General features: G+C 35.7%; 1 protein-coding gene across 1 annotated transcript; it reads right to left on the bottom strand.

Moving 5' to 3' along the window:
- Positions 1–327: 327 nt before the first annotated feature.
- LOC142631394 (uncharacterized) lies at positions 328–969 on the bottom strand. Its single transcript, XM_075805562.1, has one exon. The coding sequence runs from the start codon at positions 967–969 to the stop codon at positions 328–330; it is 642 nt and encodes a 213-aa protein (XP_075661677.1).
- Between the last annotated feature and the right edge of the window lie 14,059 nt (positions 970–15,028).

The raw sequence follows: 15,028 nt of genomic DNA, 5'->3' as shown, positions 1-15,028 counted from the left end.
AAGTTTGTAAAAACTTACAGATTTCCCTTTCTGCAATCTCTGTCTCTTCTCCCATGGTGTCTCACCAGTGACATTAGCCTTGCATCCCCTTGCATTGTGCCCTTCTTGTTGACACCTTCCACATCTCATTGGCTTGTTTGCTTTAGACACCTTATAAGGGTTCCTTGGCTCATCAACGTCTCTCTTCCTCTTCATGGGTGGCTTGCCTAGTGGCTTATAGATAATAGGTGCAACAGGCTTAGGTTAACCACTTGACATCCACTCAAATTGGCTAGGCATGGGAGGTATGAGTGTCTTGTATGTCTCCCAAAAAGCATCCTTGTAGTATCATGGATGTGTGTAGTCTTCTGGTTTCTCACGATTCACAAAAATGGCTGTAACTCCATGCTTGTAGGGGATTCCTGTCAAGTCCCATACTCTACAAGTGCATGTCCTCCCTACCAAGTCCATCACATGCCTTTCTCTCTCATTGTCAACCTCATACACAAACCTCCCAAATGACATTGCACAGAAGCTCTTAGACTCTAATTTTAACTTCTCCAACTTGTCCTGTATGCTTGGACACAACTTGCCACCATACTTTTCTATGCCAATCTTTTTTGTATACAGCCTAGTCATAAGCCTAACTCTGATCCACTCTAACATTGATAAGATGGGATTGTCTCTAGCGTTTACAGTCATAGAGTTAAAACTCTCACTCAGATTGTTTACCAGACAATCTGTCAAAGCTCTTGAAGAAAAGTGGGATCTGGTCCACTGTGCAGGCTCTATATCAGCCAGGTACTTCCAAGCTTCTTCATCCAAACTCTTAAGATGGTCCATCCTCCTCTCAAACTTCCTGGCTGATGTTGTGCCAGCACACCTCCATAGTACACTCTTCAACTCCATGTCCCTATGATTAACCTTAAAGTTGTTGTATATGTGCTTCACACAATACTTGTGCTCCACAGTTGGGAATAGAGTCTCCATTGCAGGTAGAAGGCCTTGCAATCAAGTAAGCATTCAATGTCAGCAAGTAAGCATGTAAGTAGGTAAGCATGTAATGATAATACTTTTTGCCTGTCACTGCTCTAAGAACTAGATCCAGCTGTCCTTGTTCTCTTACTTAACCACAACCATTGCCACTGGGAATCTATTGTCATTTCCATCATTGGCAGTGGCAGACAATAATTGCCCACCAAACCTGCCCTTCAAGTGGCATCCATCCAGCCCAATAAAGGGTCTACAATCACCTAGAAAGCCAACCTTCTGAGCATTGTACCTAATGTACATCTTTTTAAACTTGGATTCCGCATTCTCATTTTCTATCTCTGTTTGCAGAATCACCTTGCTTCTTACATTTGTCATCCTTATCATTTTTGCATAATCTCTAAGTAGGCTATATTGAGCCTATTCATTCCCGGTAATAAGTCCCTAGCTGCCTTCCTTGATCTATACACCTAACTAATACTTAAATCAACTGAAATCTGCTGCATCACATGGTGCTTAACACCTGAGACCTCCCAATTAGGATTCTTACCAAATCCTCCAAATACTTGTTTGCCACATAGGCTAATGTAACTTGCCCATTTTGAAATGTAAAGGGGTAGGTACACTTAGGATAAAGTGTCTTGATCTCAAATGTGTACTCTCCAGTCACCATTGAGGCATAACACCTCCATCCACAATTGTTCTTATAATGTATAGAAATCTTCTTCTTCTCATTCAAATTCCACTTGATATCAATGTGATGCTGAATCACATACTCCCTCAAAGCCTTCCTAAACACGTAGGAGTTTGGGAACTTCATCCCTTTTACCAACCTAACATTTGCCATATCAGTCCTCTCATTGAACTCCAAATTGCTAGGCCTCTGCTCATCATCAGAACCATCCAAACTTGCAATATCATCCTCTAAAGTTGGTTTAGCCCACTCTTCATCTAAATCTATGTTTGGAGGAGGAACATTGCTTGGGCCAGGTGCATTTATGTTTGGCTGAGGTGTATTAGTGTTTGGATGAGGTGTATCAGTGGTTGGTTGTGGTGTATCAATGGTTGGAACAGTGTTAGGCTCAGATGGCACTGTGTGAGGTGGAGAAGACTCACCAAAAATGTCATCGGCAAAGTCTTCTCCTTCCAGACCTTCATTCAACCAATCAAACTCCTCATCTACCCCTACACTACCATCACCCCCTGTAACAGCTCCTACACCAACCCCTGCACCCCCTGCAGCAGACCCTACACCCCCTACACCAGCCCCTACAGTAGCTCCTGCACCAACCCTAGCAACATCAGGAACTTCAACTGCAAGTGAAGCATGACCACTGTCCACATTCAGTATGATGGTGTCTCTTGGCCCTCCCTCATTAAGCTTGCACATGGGCACCACATCTTAATCATCTTGTATGAGCCTTAAGTCTTGCTCCAAGTTGCCCCCAGGATCTAAATAATGAACCCTACACGGTTCATCAATCCCCAATTCCTCACATATACCTTGTATTTCAAAATAACTAAGCCTATCAGGATCCCTATGCACTATTTCAACTTTCCCTCCAAAGTATTCTAAACTAGGGTTCTACACAAAAGTACCCCTATAATGTACCTCAAATTTCACTTCCTCATCATCCATCTGCAATAACAAATTACCATTTAAGACGTACACAATTAACAATTAAAGAATTGTAAACAATATACACAAAAGAGTGAACACTTGCATGTTTCTGTTTTGCTTTTAGGATGCAACACACACATTAGAGGGACCACATTTTTGCTTTGCTTTTGTTTTTGTTTTACTAAATAGCACATGCAAACACTAAAATTTAAACCAACAGAAACACTAAAATTTCTCATTTATTCCACTGTGAGACACAATGACCACGACAGACAAAATGCCCATAAACAAACACAAATCCAAACAACAGGTGGCCACATTTTTCATAAACATCAACAAACACAACCAATATTCTCATTCTATTACATATAATATTGACTGATTACTCAAAAAACAATAAGCAACCACAAGCCCAAAGTAAAAACCCAAACAGTGACTGATTTCTTACCAGGATTTTAGTCCCTCGAGCAACCCGTTGCTCATCTAGGTTTACACTTGCAACACTATTTCAATATCAAATGCAGAATGGGGTTTCTACGGGGATTTTCGCGTTTCTAGGGCTCGTGAGGAAAAGAAAAGTGGGTTCGTGTTTTGATTCGTATTATGTTCTAATTTTGAATAAAAATGTGTTTTTCTAACGTCTGAGGGTGAGGTAGGTAATGGATGGGTAACAGATTGAAGTTCAGGTGGGCAAAGTGTAAATGATTAACCCATAGGTGGGCAAAGTGAAAACAGGCCATACTACAGGTGGGTTTACTGTAATTAGTGATAAACCCAAATGAGAATTAGTAAAAATTTAACACGACAACAATTTATAAAAATATTAGTGATAAACCCAAATAAAAATTAATAAAAATTTGACACAACAACAATTTATAAAAATATTATAAAATAGTTCATGATTGCAACATTACTTTTTTTCATTTTAGGATAGCATTCATACACCTCACCTACCTTCTTCTTTTTTTAATACCAAACAAAGGAAAACACCCAAGTTAACATACAAACCGAACCATATTAGGCCAACAGTAGTTAGTTGGCACTTCAGTAGGCATCACAGCTAAGTTCCAAACATTATTTAGGACAACCTTAGGAACAAAAATCAGCTTAGCAACTAAACCAAATTGCTACAGGTGACTAATATCTACCATCATTGTTCTTTCCCTCCAATCAAACTTTGTCAACCTATTGAAGAGTAGAACTAACTTTTTGTATTTGTTGAGAACCAAAACTTGCTGATAACCTAGGGTCCTTGCGTGGATAAAGGCTTCCACTAAAGCTTCTTGTACTGCACCAACAGCAAAGCTCACATCACAGCTTCTGATTCCCCAAAACACCACTTCTCCTTGTCTATTCCTAGCCTTATAAGCATAAGCAGTACCAAAACCTTTCCTCCTTTTTGCATTTGCTAGTTTAAGTATAATATGCCATTGACGTCCAACAGGGTTAGGATCAGTGGAAGGCTTGTGCTCCTTAAAATTTTGAGGTTCTTCCTTATTCAAGGCTTCCTGGTACTTGCAAGACAGATTTTGAGCCATTAATACTACACCAAGGGGGTTAGGTTGAATAATGTCATGGACAACCACATTTCTATGGTTCCAAATGGATTATAAGATGGTGAACAGAGTTTGTAGAAATCTCATAGCATCTTGATTCATCCTTTTATGTCTGAGCAACAAGGAGCTTAGCCATCCTAATTCACCTACCTTAACCCCAATTGTTTCACACAAATCCATAAACACACATCTTTTCAATTGCCTTTGAGAATTTATCCTAAAGTATGATTCTAATTTCAGGGACGGAACTAGGATTCGTACCTTGTGGGGGGGGGGGCAAAGCTTAAAACCAAAAAAAATTATGAAAAATAAAAACTAATATCTATTTCATATTCAACAAAATACTATATACAAAATAAGTATTTTTTTAACATTTCATATTATAAAATACATCAATAAAATATAACATACAAAATAAGTGTTTCTTATTTTGTGCACGATTTTTGTTTAGTCCATATTTATTTTTTTATATTGTTTTTGTAGTTAAATGGGTATGAATTTTATTTATATATTTCTTTTCTTATAGGTCAATATCTAAATATTTTAGAGGAGGAGAGACAATTATATATATATATATATTTATTTATATTTAAAGACAAATCTTTACTTTTTGTATACTAGTTTTTTTTTTTTTTAAAAGCTTATATGCATATATTAGGTTTTTGTTTTTTTCTTGGGTGGGGGGGTGGGTGGGTGGGTGGACCATGGCCCCCTCTGCCCTAGTGTGGGTCCGCCCTTGTCTAATTTTGTCCCTCATGCATAAACATTTTTTGCTAGACAATATAATATATTAGCTCTTTATACACTTTATCAAGTCTAAGTAATATATTCTTCATATTTAACTAACATTCTAAGCTCATGTTCGATTGACCTTTTGTCCTTTTCTTTTTCCACGCAGTTCTATGTATTCCATCGAAGATATTACTGTGATTTCTCCATTCCATCTACATGAATTTCAGTATTAAGCTTAAGTATGCAATCAATTCTTAGTTGAAAATGCTTTCTCGAAAAAAAATATTAGTTAAAAATAAAAAATTAATTAACCACAATTAATTGTTAATTATAAATGTAGTAATGTGCTACGTAGAATCTAAATTACTTGTCAAGATAGTGTTTTTGGTTTTTGGCCGGCAAGAAACTTCAACTATAAGACACCCGTTGCAACTTTCCTCTTTGCAATAAGTTGAGCATCTATTAGTATTAGCTTCATAAATATTGTTGCATAAAATCTAATCATGTATTTGTGATTTATTTATTGTTGAGAAATTTTCTACTTATGACGTCCACTCCTAATGATAGTGTAAAGTTGTAATTTACAACTATTTTATATTAGCTTTAATTCCGTGTCAAATTTGATTGTAATTTCTTCAATCATTTTCCTGTATTTATGTGGGTTTTTAATTGTAAGAGACGAGTGTGAAAAAGTGTAAAGACTCAAGCTTAAATCGATGAAGAAGTGGATTTCGCGAGTACCTCGCGAGAAGCTATCCTATGAAAGAGCCACGTGTAGAGCACATGACTGGAATGTGGAGAGTCATGCCAGCCTGGAGTTTTTGCAAGTGTCTCGCAGGTAAGACTTTCTCGCTAAATACTCACAACACATTTTGGTTGGCTAATTTGTCATGTTTTGTTTTACCAAGTCTTTATCCACAGTATATATACCCTCATTACCCACATATTGTAAGAAGTGCTTTTAAGAGAGAAAACCCTAGAAAATACACTTGAGAGTTAGTGATTTTAATACCCACAATCATCTACACATTTCCTTGTGGTTTTTCTCTATTCCTACCTCTCCATCTCTAAATCCATGAGAGGTTGATAGCTAAACACTACCACACCCAATCTGAGTGTCAAGTGTGATTTTGATGCTACTAGGAAGCATTGGAAGAAGCCATTCATTGGCGGATGCAATCGGGCTGAATTGTGGGATCCGGGAAAGCTAGAGAAAACGAGATTCCGAGAAGCCAATTGGTAGCAGGAGCTTGGAGGGCTCAAGTACATTGGGTAGACTAGTCTTGGAGGGTCTTTTGTTATTCATGTACTCCAATTTATTCTCTAGTGGATTGAATTACTGCTTGGAGGACAGCGGAGAGGTTTTTCGCCAAATTCTTCGGTTTTCTCTTCGATAACACATCACGGTATTATCTTGTATTTGCGTCTCTCTTCCTTATTCTTTAAGCTTACCTTTATTGTTGATATTGCATGAATATGGCTTAGGATAGTTGTATCGGTTGTTTGCGCTTATTTACTCCTATTTTGCACTTAGTTTAAGTTAAAATAAAAGCAATCTAGCCATAATTTTTATTTGGGGGTCTGAACAAACTCTTGTGTTTTCACACAAATCCGAGCTTTCAGATAGTTACTTTATCAATTGAGCTAACTAGAAATCACATATATATTTGTGATTTAAAATCCTTGTTTTGGACAATTTTGAAATACTTAATTTTTTTGGATGAATAAGGCTAGATGAATACTAATTTTAAAATCAAACTATGTATATACTAACCTCTAAGCACACACGTTGCGCATGCTCAGAGACTCTTCTATTTTTTTTGGTAAAGATTAATAATTTCATCTATTGTAATTTAGAAATTTTTTTATTTTTCAAACAAATAAAAAGGATAAACTTTAGAGATAAACAGTAATTGTAATTTCTTTTTTGAACATAAAGGGAAAATAATCCTAAATTTTAGGAATTCTCTTTTTGAATTCAAAATGAAATTCGTTATTTGACATTTATGACCCTATTTCTAAATAAAATTACTTTTCATTAATGAAGGTATTTTTAAATGGGTGGAGCTTGTGTCTAGTGACCAATTCCATTAGACATGTTGCGATGCGAACACGTGTCCAATCCGTATCCCAACGTGTCCAGTAAAACTGGCCACTAGACACAAGCTGTTCCCTTTTTAAACCACATAAAAGTCCAGTTGAAATAGGGGAATCCTTTTATTCTTATTTTTTATAAATAAAAAATAGTTAAATTATGATTTCATAACTTACATCCTCATCAAGCAATACCTAATCAACTAGTTCATTATGTTGACTTGATATTAGATAAAAGATTAAATTATGTAAGGATGTGGTGTAAAACGAATATTTTACCCCTCCGATCCCAACATGTCACATTATCTTATCACGTGTTTAAAAAATAAACACAACCACACTCAATTAATTCTAATACCCATATATAAATATAATCAAATTAGGAGTTTATTGAAATGTTATTAGGTGTGGTAGGATGTATTAAATTTTAAGTAAAATAGTGATGTGGCAATCTCTTGTTAGATGGTGTAAAACATGGGTTTTACACCTCAACCTTACGGAATTCGGACACATTAGATAAATCCCATATTCTTGTAACTATTACTCCAATATTTTAGTCATATTTTTTAGTGTTGATTTCATTCAATATGTCATACTCATATCTTCCGCTTCGTTTTTTTTTTTTTGAAAATGGAACATTCATTTATAACAAAAGAGAATCATGATACAATGCTTCCATAGCTGGTGGAGGTGAATCCTCCATCTAGAAAATAGCATCAGAGATGTTCCTAGCATATTGGGCAAGAGCATGTGCTACCCTATTCCCCCCCTCTCTGTGTGCAATAGATTGTTACCCGTTGTAAACCACACAACAGATGACAATATTTCCCACCAAGGACAGGTCGGCCTCATATGCTAAAATAGCTTTCATCACGTTCACATTATCTCCTTAAATGACAAGTTTAGCAAATCCAACATCAATTGTGAATTCTATTGCTTTCCTACATGCCAATAACTCAACTTCATCACTGATTCTCACATAAGGACCTATGGCAGCCATGGCTACCATCATAACCCCCTTGTCATTTCAGATAATTGCTCCAAACCCAGCCCTGTGGCTCTTCAAGAAGATAGCTGCATCAAAGTTCAGTTTGAAGATCGATGAAGGAGGTGGCTTCCAAACCTCACTGATGGAGTGCACCATCGATGCAACACTAAGCTGAACCTGCGAAGCTCGGTACTCCTCTAAATACTCAGCAGCTCTCTTGCTTAACCAGTTAGGATCTCGAAACTTGCCCCCATGTAACAGATTATTCCTTTAATTCCAGATGAACCACGCTTGAACGAAGAACAACTCCAGCTCCTGCACTGAGATTCGGTTCATAAAATATTCAATGAGGTTAACCATATCAGCTTGTCCATGGGAACACTTCTGCAGCTTTACTAAGCTCCCCGACCACACATCCTTTGCAACCTCGCAACTCCACAGAGCATGTATAGCCGTTTTCTGGAAATCTGGTGCAGTTTAAACATATATTATCCGCAACAGCTCTTCGTTTGGCAAAATTCATTTGTGTTGTCAATATCTAATAGCAGGCCCTCCAACCAAAAACCTTAATCTTGTTAGGAATTCTATGCTTCCACAGAGCACTCCAAACTTGTTTACCTGCACAGCCACTCAAATTTGCAATCCATCCTTCACCTCTCCGAACTTGCAAAGCCACTCCATATGCCGACTTCACCAAAAATAGCCCCTTCGTATTTTTCATCCACATAATCTTATCTGGAACATCTCTATGGCTCAAAGAGATTCTGCAAATTGCCTCTGCATCTTCAATGTGAAACAAGGACATAATAAGCTCTCTTCTCCACCAATGTAACTCCAGATCAATGAGGTCAGACACCCACAGACCCTCGAATTCTTCATTAAGCCGGGCATAGGACTTTGTTTGTTGGATGATTTGGGATCCACCTATCCCAATGAACTCTTATGGAAGAACCATTTCCAACAACATCCAAATTTAAGAATGGGGAGTGCCGCCACTATGCTTCGCCAAACAAAGGAGTAGTTAGGTGACTCAACAGCTTCAAGAAAATTAGACCGTGGGAAATATCTAGCATTGAAGCACCTGTATAGTAATGAGTAATCTTCTTGCAGAATTCTCCAACCTTGCTTTGCAAGCATGGCTAAGTTGAGTGCTCTCAAGTCACGGAACCCCATGCCACCCTCTTTCTTTGGAATGACTAATTTATCCCAACTTTTCCAATGGATTTTTCTTTCATTCCCAACATGTCCCCACCAAAACCTTGCACACAATGCATCTAGTTCATCACATAATTTCACCAGAAGTTGGAGCACAACCATTATGTAAGTGGGAATGGATTATGCCATTGCCTTGATAAGAACCTCTTTCCCAACCCTGGATAGCAACATACCTTTCCAACCTTGTAATTTCTTCCATACCCTATCCTTAAGATAGGAAAAGGAATGGTACTTCGAACGTTCAACTAATGTAGGCAACCCCAGATATGATTCAAAACGATCCACCTCCTTAACACCCAAAGTTCGTATAATCATCTTTCTGGTTGTGTGGGGTATTACGGCTAAAATACACTAACGATTTCTCCAAATTTATGCTTTGACCTAAAGCTTTAGCATAAGTTTGGAGAATCGCAGCAACAACCTCCACTTCCATTTGAGTTGCCCGGCAAAATAGCAGTGAGTCATCTGCAAATAACAGGTTAAAGATTTTGGGTGCTCTTTTAAGAACTAATACTCCATGAATCCTTCCTTCCATCTCAGCCTTAGTTAATAGAGAAGTGAAACCTTCTGCACACAACAAAAACAAATATGGTGAGAGCGGGCCTCCTTGACGGACCCCTCTAGAGGGTTTGATACTGCCATACGGTTTGCCATTAACAAGGATTGAAAAAGATGGTTTTGTAACACAGTTCATCACCCTTTTAATCCACCTTTCAGGGAAGCCCATCTTGTGCATACCCTGCAAAAAGAGTCACTCAACTCGATCATAGGTCTTGCTGATATCAAGCTTTAGTGCTAAAGATCATTTTTTTCCCTTTCTTCCTGCAATGCATGGTGTGTAATGTTTCATATGCTACCAACACATTATCCGTAATGAGACGACCCGGTACAAAGGCACTCTGAGTGGGAGAGATGACATGAGGTAGAACCTGTTTTTGTATATTTGCTAGGACCTTAGATATAATCTTATAAATGACATTACACAAACCAATATGTCTGAAATTATACATTTTCTATGGGTTCTTTACTTTAGGGATAAGAACAATATTAGTATGATTAGTATCAGGCACCATGTTTCCAGAATTCAAAAAATCTAACACAGCAATAGTTACTGAATCACCCACAACATGCCAGAATTTTTGGTAGAGATACAAAATATTTTACAAATTGCTGATGTGGTGAGTGATTATTGGTAAATGAAAAGTTAATATTAATGGTAGGCTTAAATGAAACCAATAGAAGGTTGGTCACATCAGCATTTTGTAAAAATGCTGTAAAATAGTTTGTGGTTATAGCATTACTCATATATATATATAAGTAATAACTTATTAAAAGAGTGCAATAAATATGTTTGCTTTTAGAATGCGTTGGGCTTAGACACTGTAGTTGCGCCAAGTAGTAGCACCTAATTGCAAAAAAACAAAATTAATTTTTAGATTTTAAAAAGAAAACATTTACATAAAAAAGTTTAATACATCTTAAATTGCAGCAACATAGACGTAGTATAATCTAATTCTTCTTATTTTTTAATTACTCCACGAAAAAAAAAAAGGTCTAATGTATCATAAATTGCAACAACTGTACACTACACTAAAAATAAAATAAAAGAAGAGGTCAAATGCATCTTAAAATGCAGCAACGTATACTACCCTAAATCAAAAGGTCTAATGCATCTTAAATTGCAGTAACCGTGTACTACACTAAAAAAAAAAAAAAGTCTAATGCATCTTAAATTGCAACAATATTAATATCCACCATTTTTTTTTTTTGAATTTGCAAAATTTGTCATTATTTTAAATGTTTAGTAGTTTAGATTGTTTTTAATTATTGAATTGAGGTTTCCACTTAAATATGATTTCAATTATTATTTTGGATAGTTTTTAATTATTAAATTCAAGATTCTTTTATTTAAATATACCTTGGTGATTAATTGAGTGTGATATTGAGAAGGAGTTTATCACTTGCTCCGCGACATTAGCTGCCGGTATGTAGTTTTGGTGTTGGCGTGTGAGTGTATTCCCTTATCTCATCCATCTTCCCTATATATGTGTGTGTGTGTGTGTTTCTAAAAAAAAAAAAGATACTCAGTGTTGTTGAGTCGTCCCACATCAGAAATGTGTGATATTGAGAAAGAGTTTATCACTTGCTCTGCAACACTAACTGCCGGCATATAGTTTTGGTGTTAGTGTGTGAGTATATTCCCTTATCTCATCACTCTTCCCCTATATGTGTGTGTGTGTGTGTTTCTAAAAAAAAAAAAAGCTCAATAAAAAAATAAATATAAATAATTTAATTTCACACAATTTGTATTCACTAATTAACTTAAAATTTTGTTTCTCAAAAAAAAAAAAATTTTAAGTCAAATACTCATATATTTTCATTATCTATTCTATTATCTAATTTTAAGTAAATTATTAAATAAAAATTATTTACATATGAATTTTGATTAAGCCGTGCGTGTGTGTGTGTGAGATAAGAGCAAAGTCATTAGACTAATTAAACAGCCTTCTCCAATATATATTTGCCAAATTTGTGTGCTAGTTGTAAAGGAAATTCTCCTTTATCTTTTTTTATTTCTTCCTTTATTATTATTATTATTTTTTTGGTGGCTCTCTTCTAGCTTGATTTCATGGGTAAAAAAAATTGTACCTCTCATTAATTTGTGTTATTTTTATGTCATAAAGTCCTTATTATTATTTCTAACTGTTATTGTAGTTGTATTGCTATAAGAATCATAGTCATAATTGTTTACCTTATTTGTTTCCCTTTCCCCCCTATAAATACCATCTTCTTGACCTCACTTAGGCCTCGTTTGGGAGGAGGGAATGGAAAGGAATGAAAAAAATAATTTTAGAATATTCTTCCCTTCCCTTGTTTGAAAGTTTTAATGGAGGGAATGGAAAGTTCATTCCTTTGTTTGAGAGTTTAAGTGGGAAGGAATGGAATGGGTAAGAAGAAACACTCATTCCTCTCTATTCCCTTAAAACCTCAAATTTTCATTCCCCCCGAATTGGAAGGAATGGGAGAGAATGGAATTAGATTTAATGAATTTTTTACTAAAGCAGAGGTCTAATAGTAATATTGTCATAAAATGATTCAATTACATTCCCTCCATGTTACTCCCAAACAAGATTACTTACATTCCATTCATTTTCATTCCTTTCTATTCCTTTATTTTAAAATATCTAATCAAGGATACTTAATTCCATTTCATTCCATTCTATTATTTTCCATTCATTTCCCTTACTTAAATCCACTCCCAAACGAAGCCTTAAAGATGCAGTAGTCTCACTTCTCTCTTTATCTATCATATAGTCATGGCTAGGTCTCAAAACTTGTTTTCATGCATAATATTCATGACTCTTTTGGTGATAGCCATGAGCAGGAGAATCACCATTGTTGGGGAAATAGATAATAATTGGTAAGATGCACGTGTAGGGGCAGCCTAAACATTTTGGGGCCTAAGGTGAGAACTAAAAATGAGGCATTTTTATACCTATATATTAATTAAATTAATTTTTATTTAATATTTTTATATTATAATATATTTCATTTAAAATCTATTTTTCTTGCTTTTTGAGATGCAAATTGACTAATTAAAATTTTGTATTCAAGCTCTTCTAACATCTCATTTTCAATCGATAATATAGCTAATCCATTTAATCTTTTTTGGAACATTGTCGATTTTAGATATGATTTTATTAATTTTAATTTTGAAAAATTTCTTTCTGCAGAAGCTACTGTAACAGGTATTGTTAGTAAAATCCTATAAGCAATGCATGTATTTGGAAATGAATCTAATCTTTTTATATAATTTAGTATGTCAATTGGAGTATAATCTTTTATTTGTAAAATTTCTTTTAAAATGTTTAACTCTGAAAATAAATCTAAACCATCAATATCATAATAAACATCATGTTTGAGAAACTTTTCAAGTTTAAGAGAGTATTTTTTTAAACTATCATTATCTAGTGACTTCCATTTTGTAAAGTTAAATAGAAAACCAAAAAAATCTTCATATATTTGAAATTGTTCAAATCTACTCTCACTTGAACATCATTGTTATCTTGCAATTATATCATTTCATTGTCTTCTAACTCTTTTTAGTGAATTTCTCACTCATTTGTGATATTTTCATCTAAATTTTGTGTTATATTTTGTTTATTACTAATAACAAATTTATCCATTGATCCTTTTTGAGACTTAATTAATTTTTCTTTTTTTTTTCTTTTTTTAAGTTTTTTATATCCAAATGCATATTTTCTAGTAGACATTTCTAATCAAACAATATATTTATAAAGACTAAAATAAAAAATAACTTTCAAGTGTAGAGCAAATGAGAAATAGAACCTGATTTATAGAGAAATTATTGTTGTAGTTTCACCAAACAATAACAAGTTTTTAGCAATCTCAACCTGCATAAATAAAGACTTATTTAATATATTACCACTAACTAATATATATATATATATATATATATATATATAAACACAATATTAAAATTTTAAATAAAAAATAAGCACAAGCATAACAAAAATTTAAGCACAACTATTAAACTATAACACTAGGCTTATTAATTTATAATACCCACACACACACAAAAAAAAAAAAAAAAAACACAAAACACAAAACACAAAACAAATCCTATCTATAACCCAAAAAAAAAAGGGGCTGAATCATTAAAAAAAAAAAACAAAACTTGAAGCCCAAAACTGTTACAAAATGCAAAAACCAGGCCCAAACTCAATCAGTTCATCTTATTAATTACAAGCCCTGTGCCCCCAATGTCAAACTCAAATTCAATCAGTCAAACTAGACCCCAAAATTTATAAATTATACCTGAAGTCTAAAGAATGAAGATGAAGTGAACGGCTGGAGTGGTGAGTCTATGAGTGATGAGGGAGAGAGGCGGAGAGCAAATTCGGGAGGCGGACTGAATCGACTAATGAGGGAGGCGGCGACACGGTGATGCGGACTGATGAGGGAGCAGGGAGGCGTTGACGCCGATGCGGTCCAGGCTCTAGCCGTCCAGGCTTGCTGCTTGCTTTAGTTCAGTTGCAAGAGAGAACTGAGAAAGGTAATGAGAGAATCATTGAATCAGAGAGAATGAGCGACAGAGAGAGGCGGAGAGCAAGAGAGAAATGTAAAATTTTTAGGGTTTGAGTTGTTTTTATTTATTTTGATTTGCGATTGTTTTGTGGTTAATCTCTTAGACTGGATTTGTAGTTGTGCCCTCCAGAATACGTTTATTGGGCCTAAGATGTATTTGGGCTCACAATCTATTTGTATGGTGGGCTTTCGGATTTCCTACAACGGGTGATGCTATGCTCGGCCGATCCAGTACTCAACTTTCCTGATTTTTACTATCACTTTCCCTTTTCTTCCAGGATGACTGATCTCTCTCCCTCCCTCTCTTCTCTCTCGTCTTTCTCTCCGCAATTGCCCACCCCCACCAACTGAGTCCCTCTTGCTTATTTATAGCCACAGTTAGTAGAATGATCATGATCATTCCCCCTGTGAGTGGAAGGAGAAGTCTAATACTGCCTCTCCTAAGTGGATGTCTGATTTTGAGTGGGTAGGGTGGCAGTGGCATTGGAACTGGAATTAGCTCCACTGCTAGACTTTATGCTCGGTAGGGGCATTCCCTAGGCAATGGAAGGAATGGTCCAATGCCATTTCACCTAAGTGGATGTTTGGCGATGGGTGGGAGAAGATGACAGTAGCGTTGGAACCCGTTCCACCATTAGGTTCTCTGCTCGGTAATGGCACCCCTAGGTTATCCCATGCGAGACTCCACACTCGCCGACCATGCCGTGAGTGCTTTCACACGTGATTAGTGTTAGGTTCTTATAT

This window comes from Castanea sativa, chromosome 1 (assembly GCF_040712315.1).
Source record: "Castanea sativa cultivar Marrone di Chiusa Pesio chromosome 1, ASM4071231v1".
NCBI lineage: Eukaryota > Viridiplantae > Streptophyta > Magnoliopsida > Fagales > Fagaceae > Castanea > Castanea sativa.
Note: the sequence above shows the minus strand (reverse complement) of the source record. Positions and strands in the feature narration are given on the sequence as shown.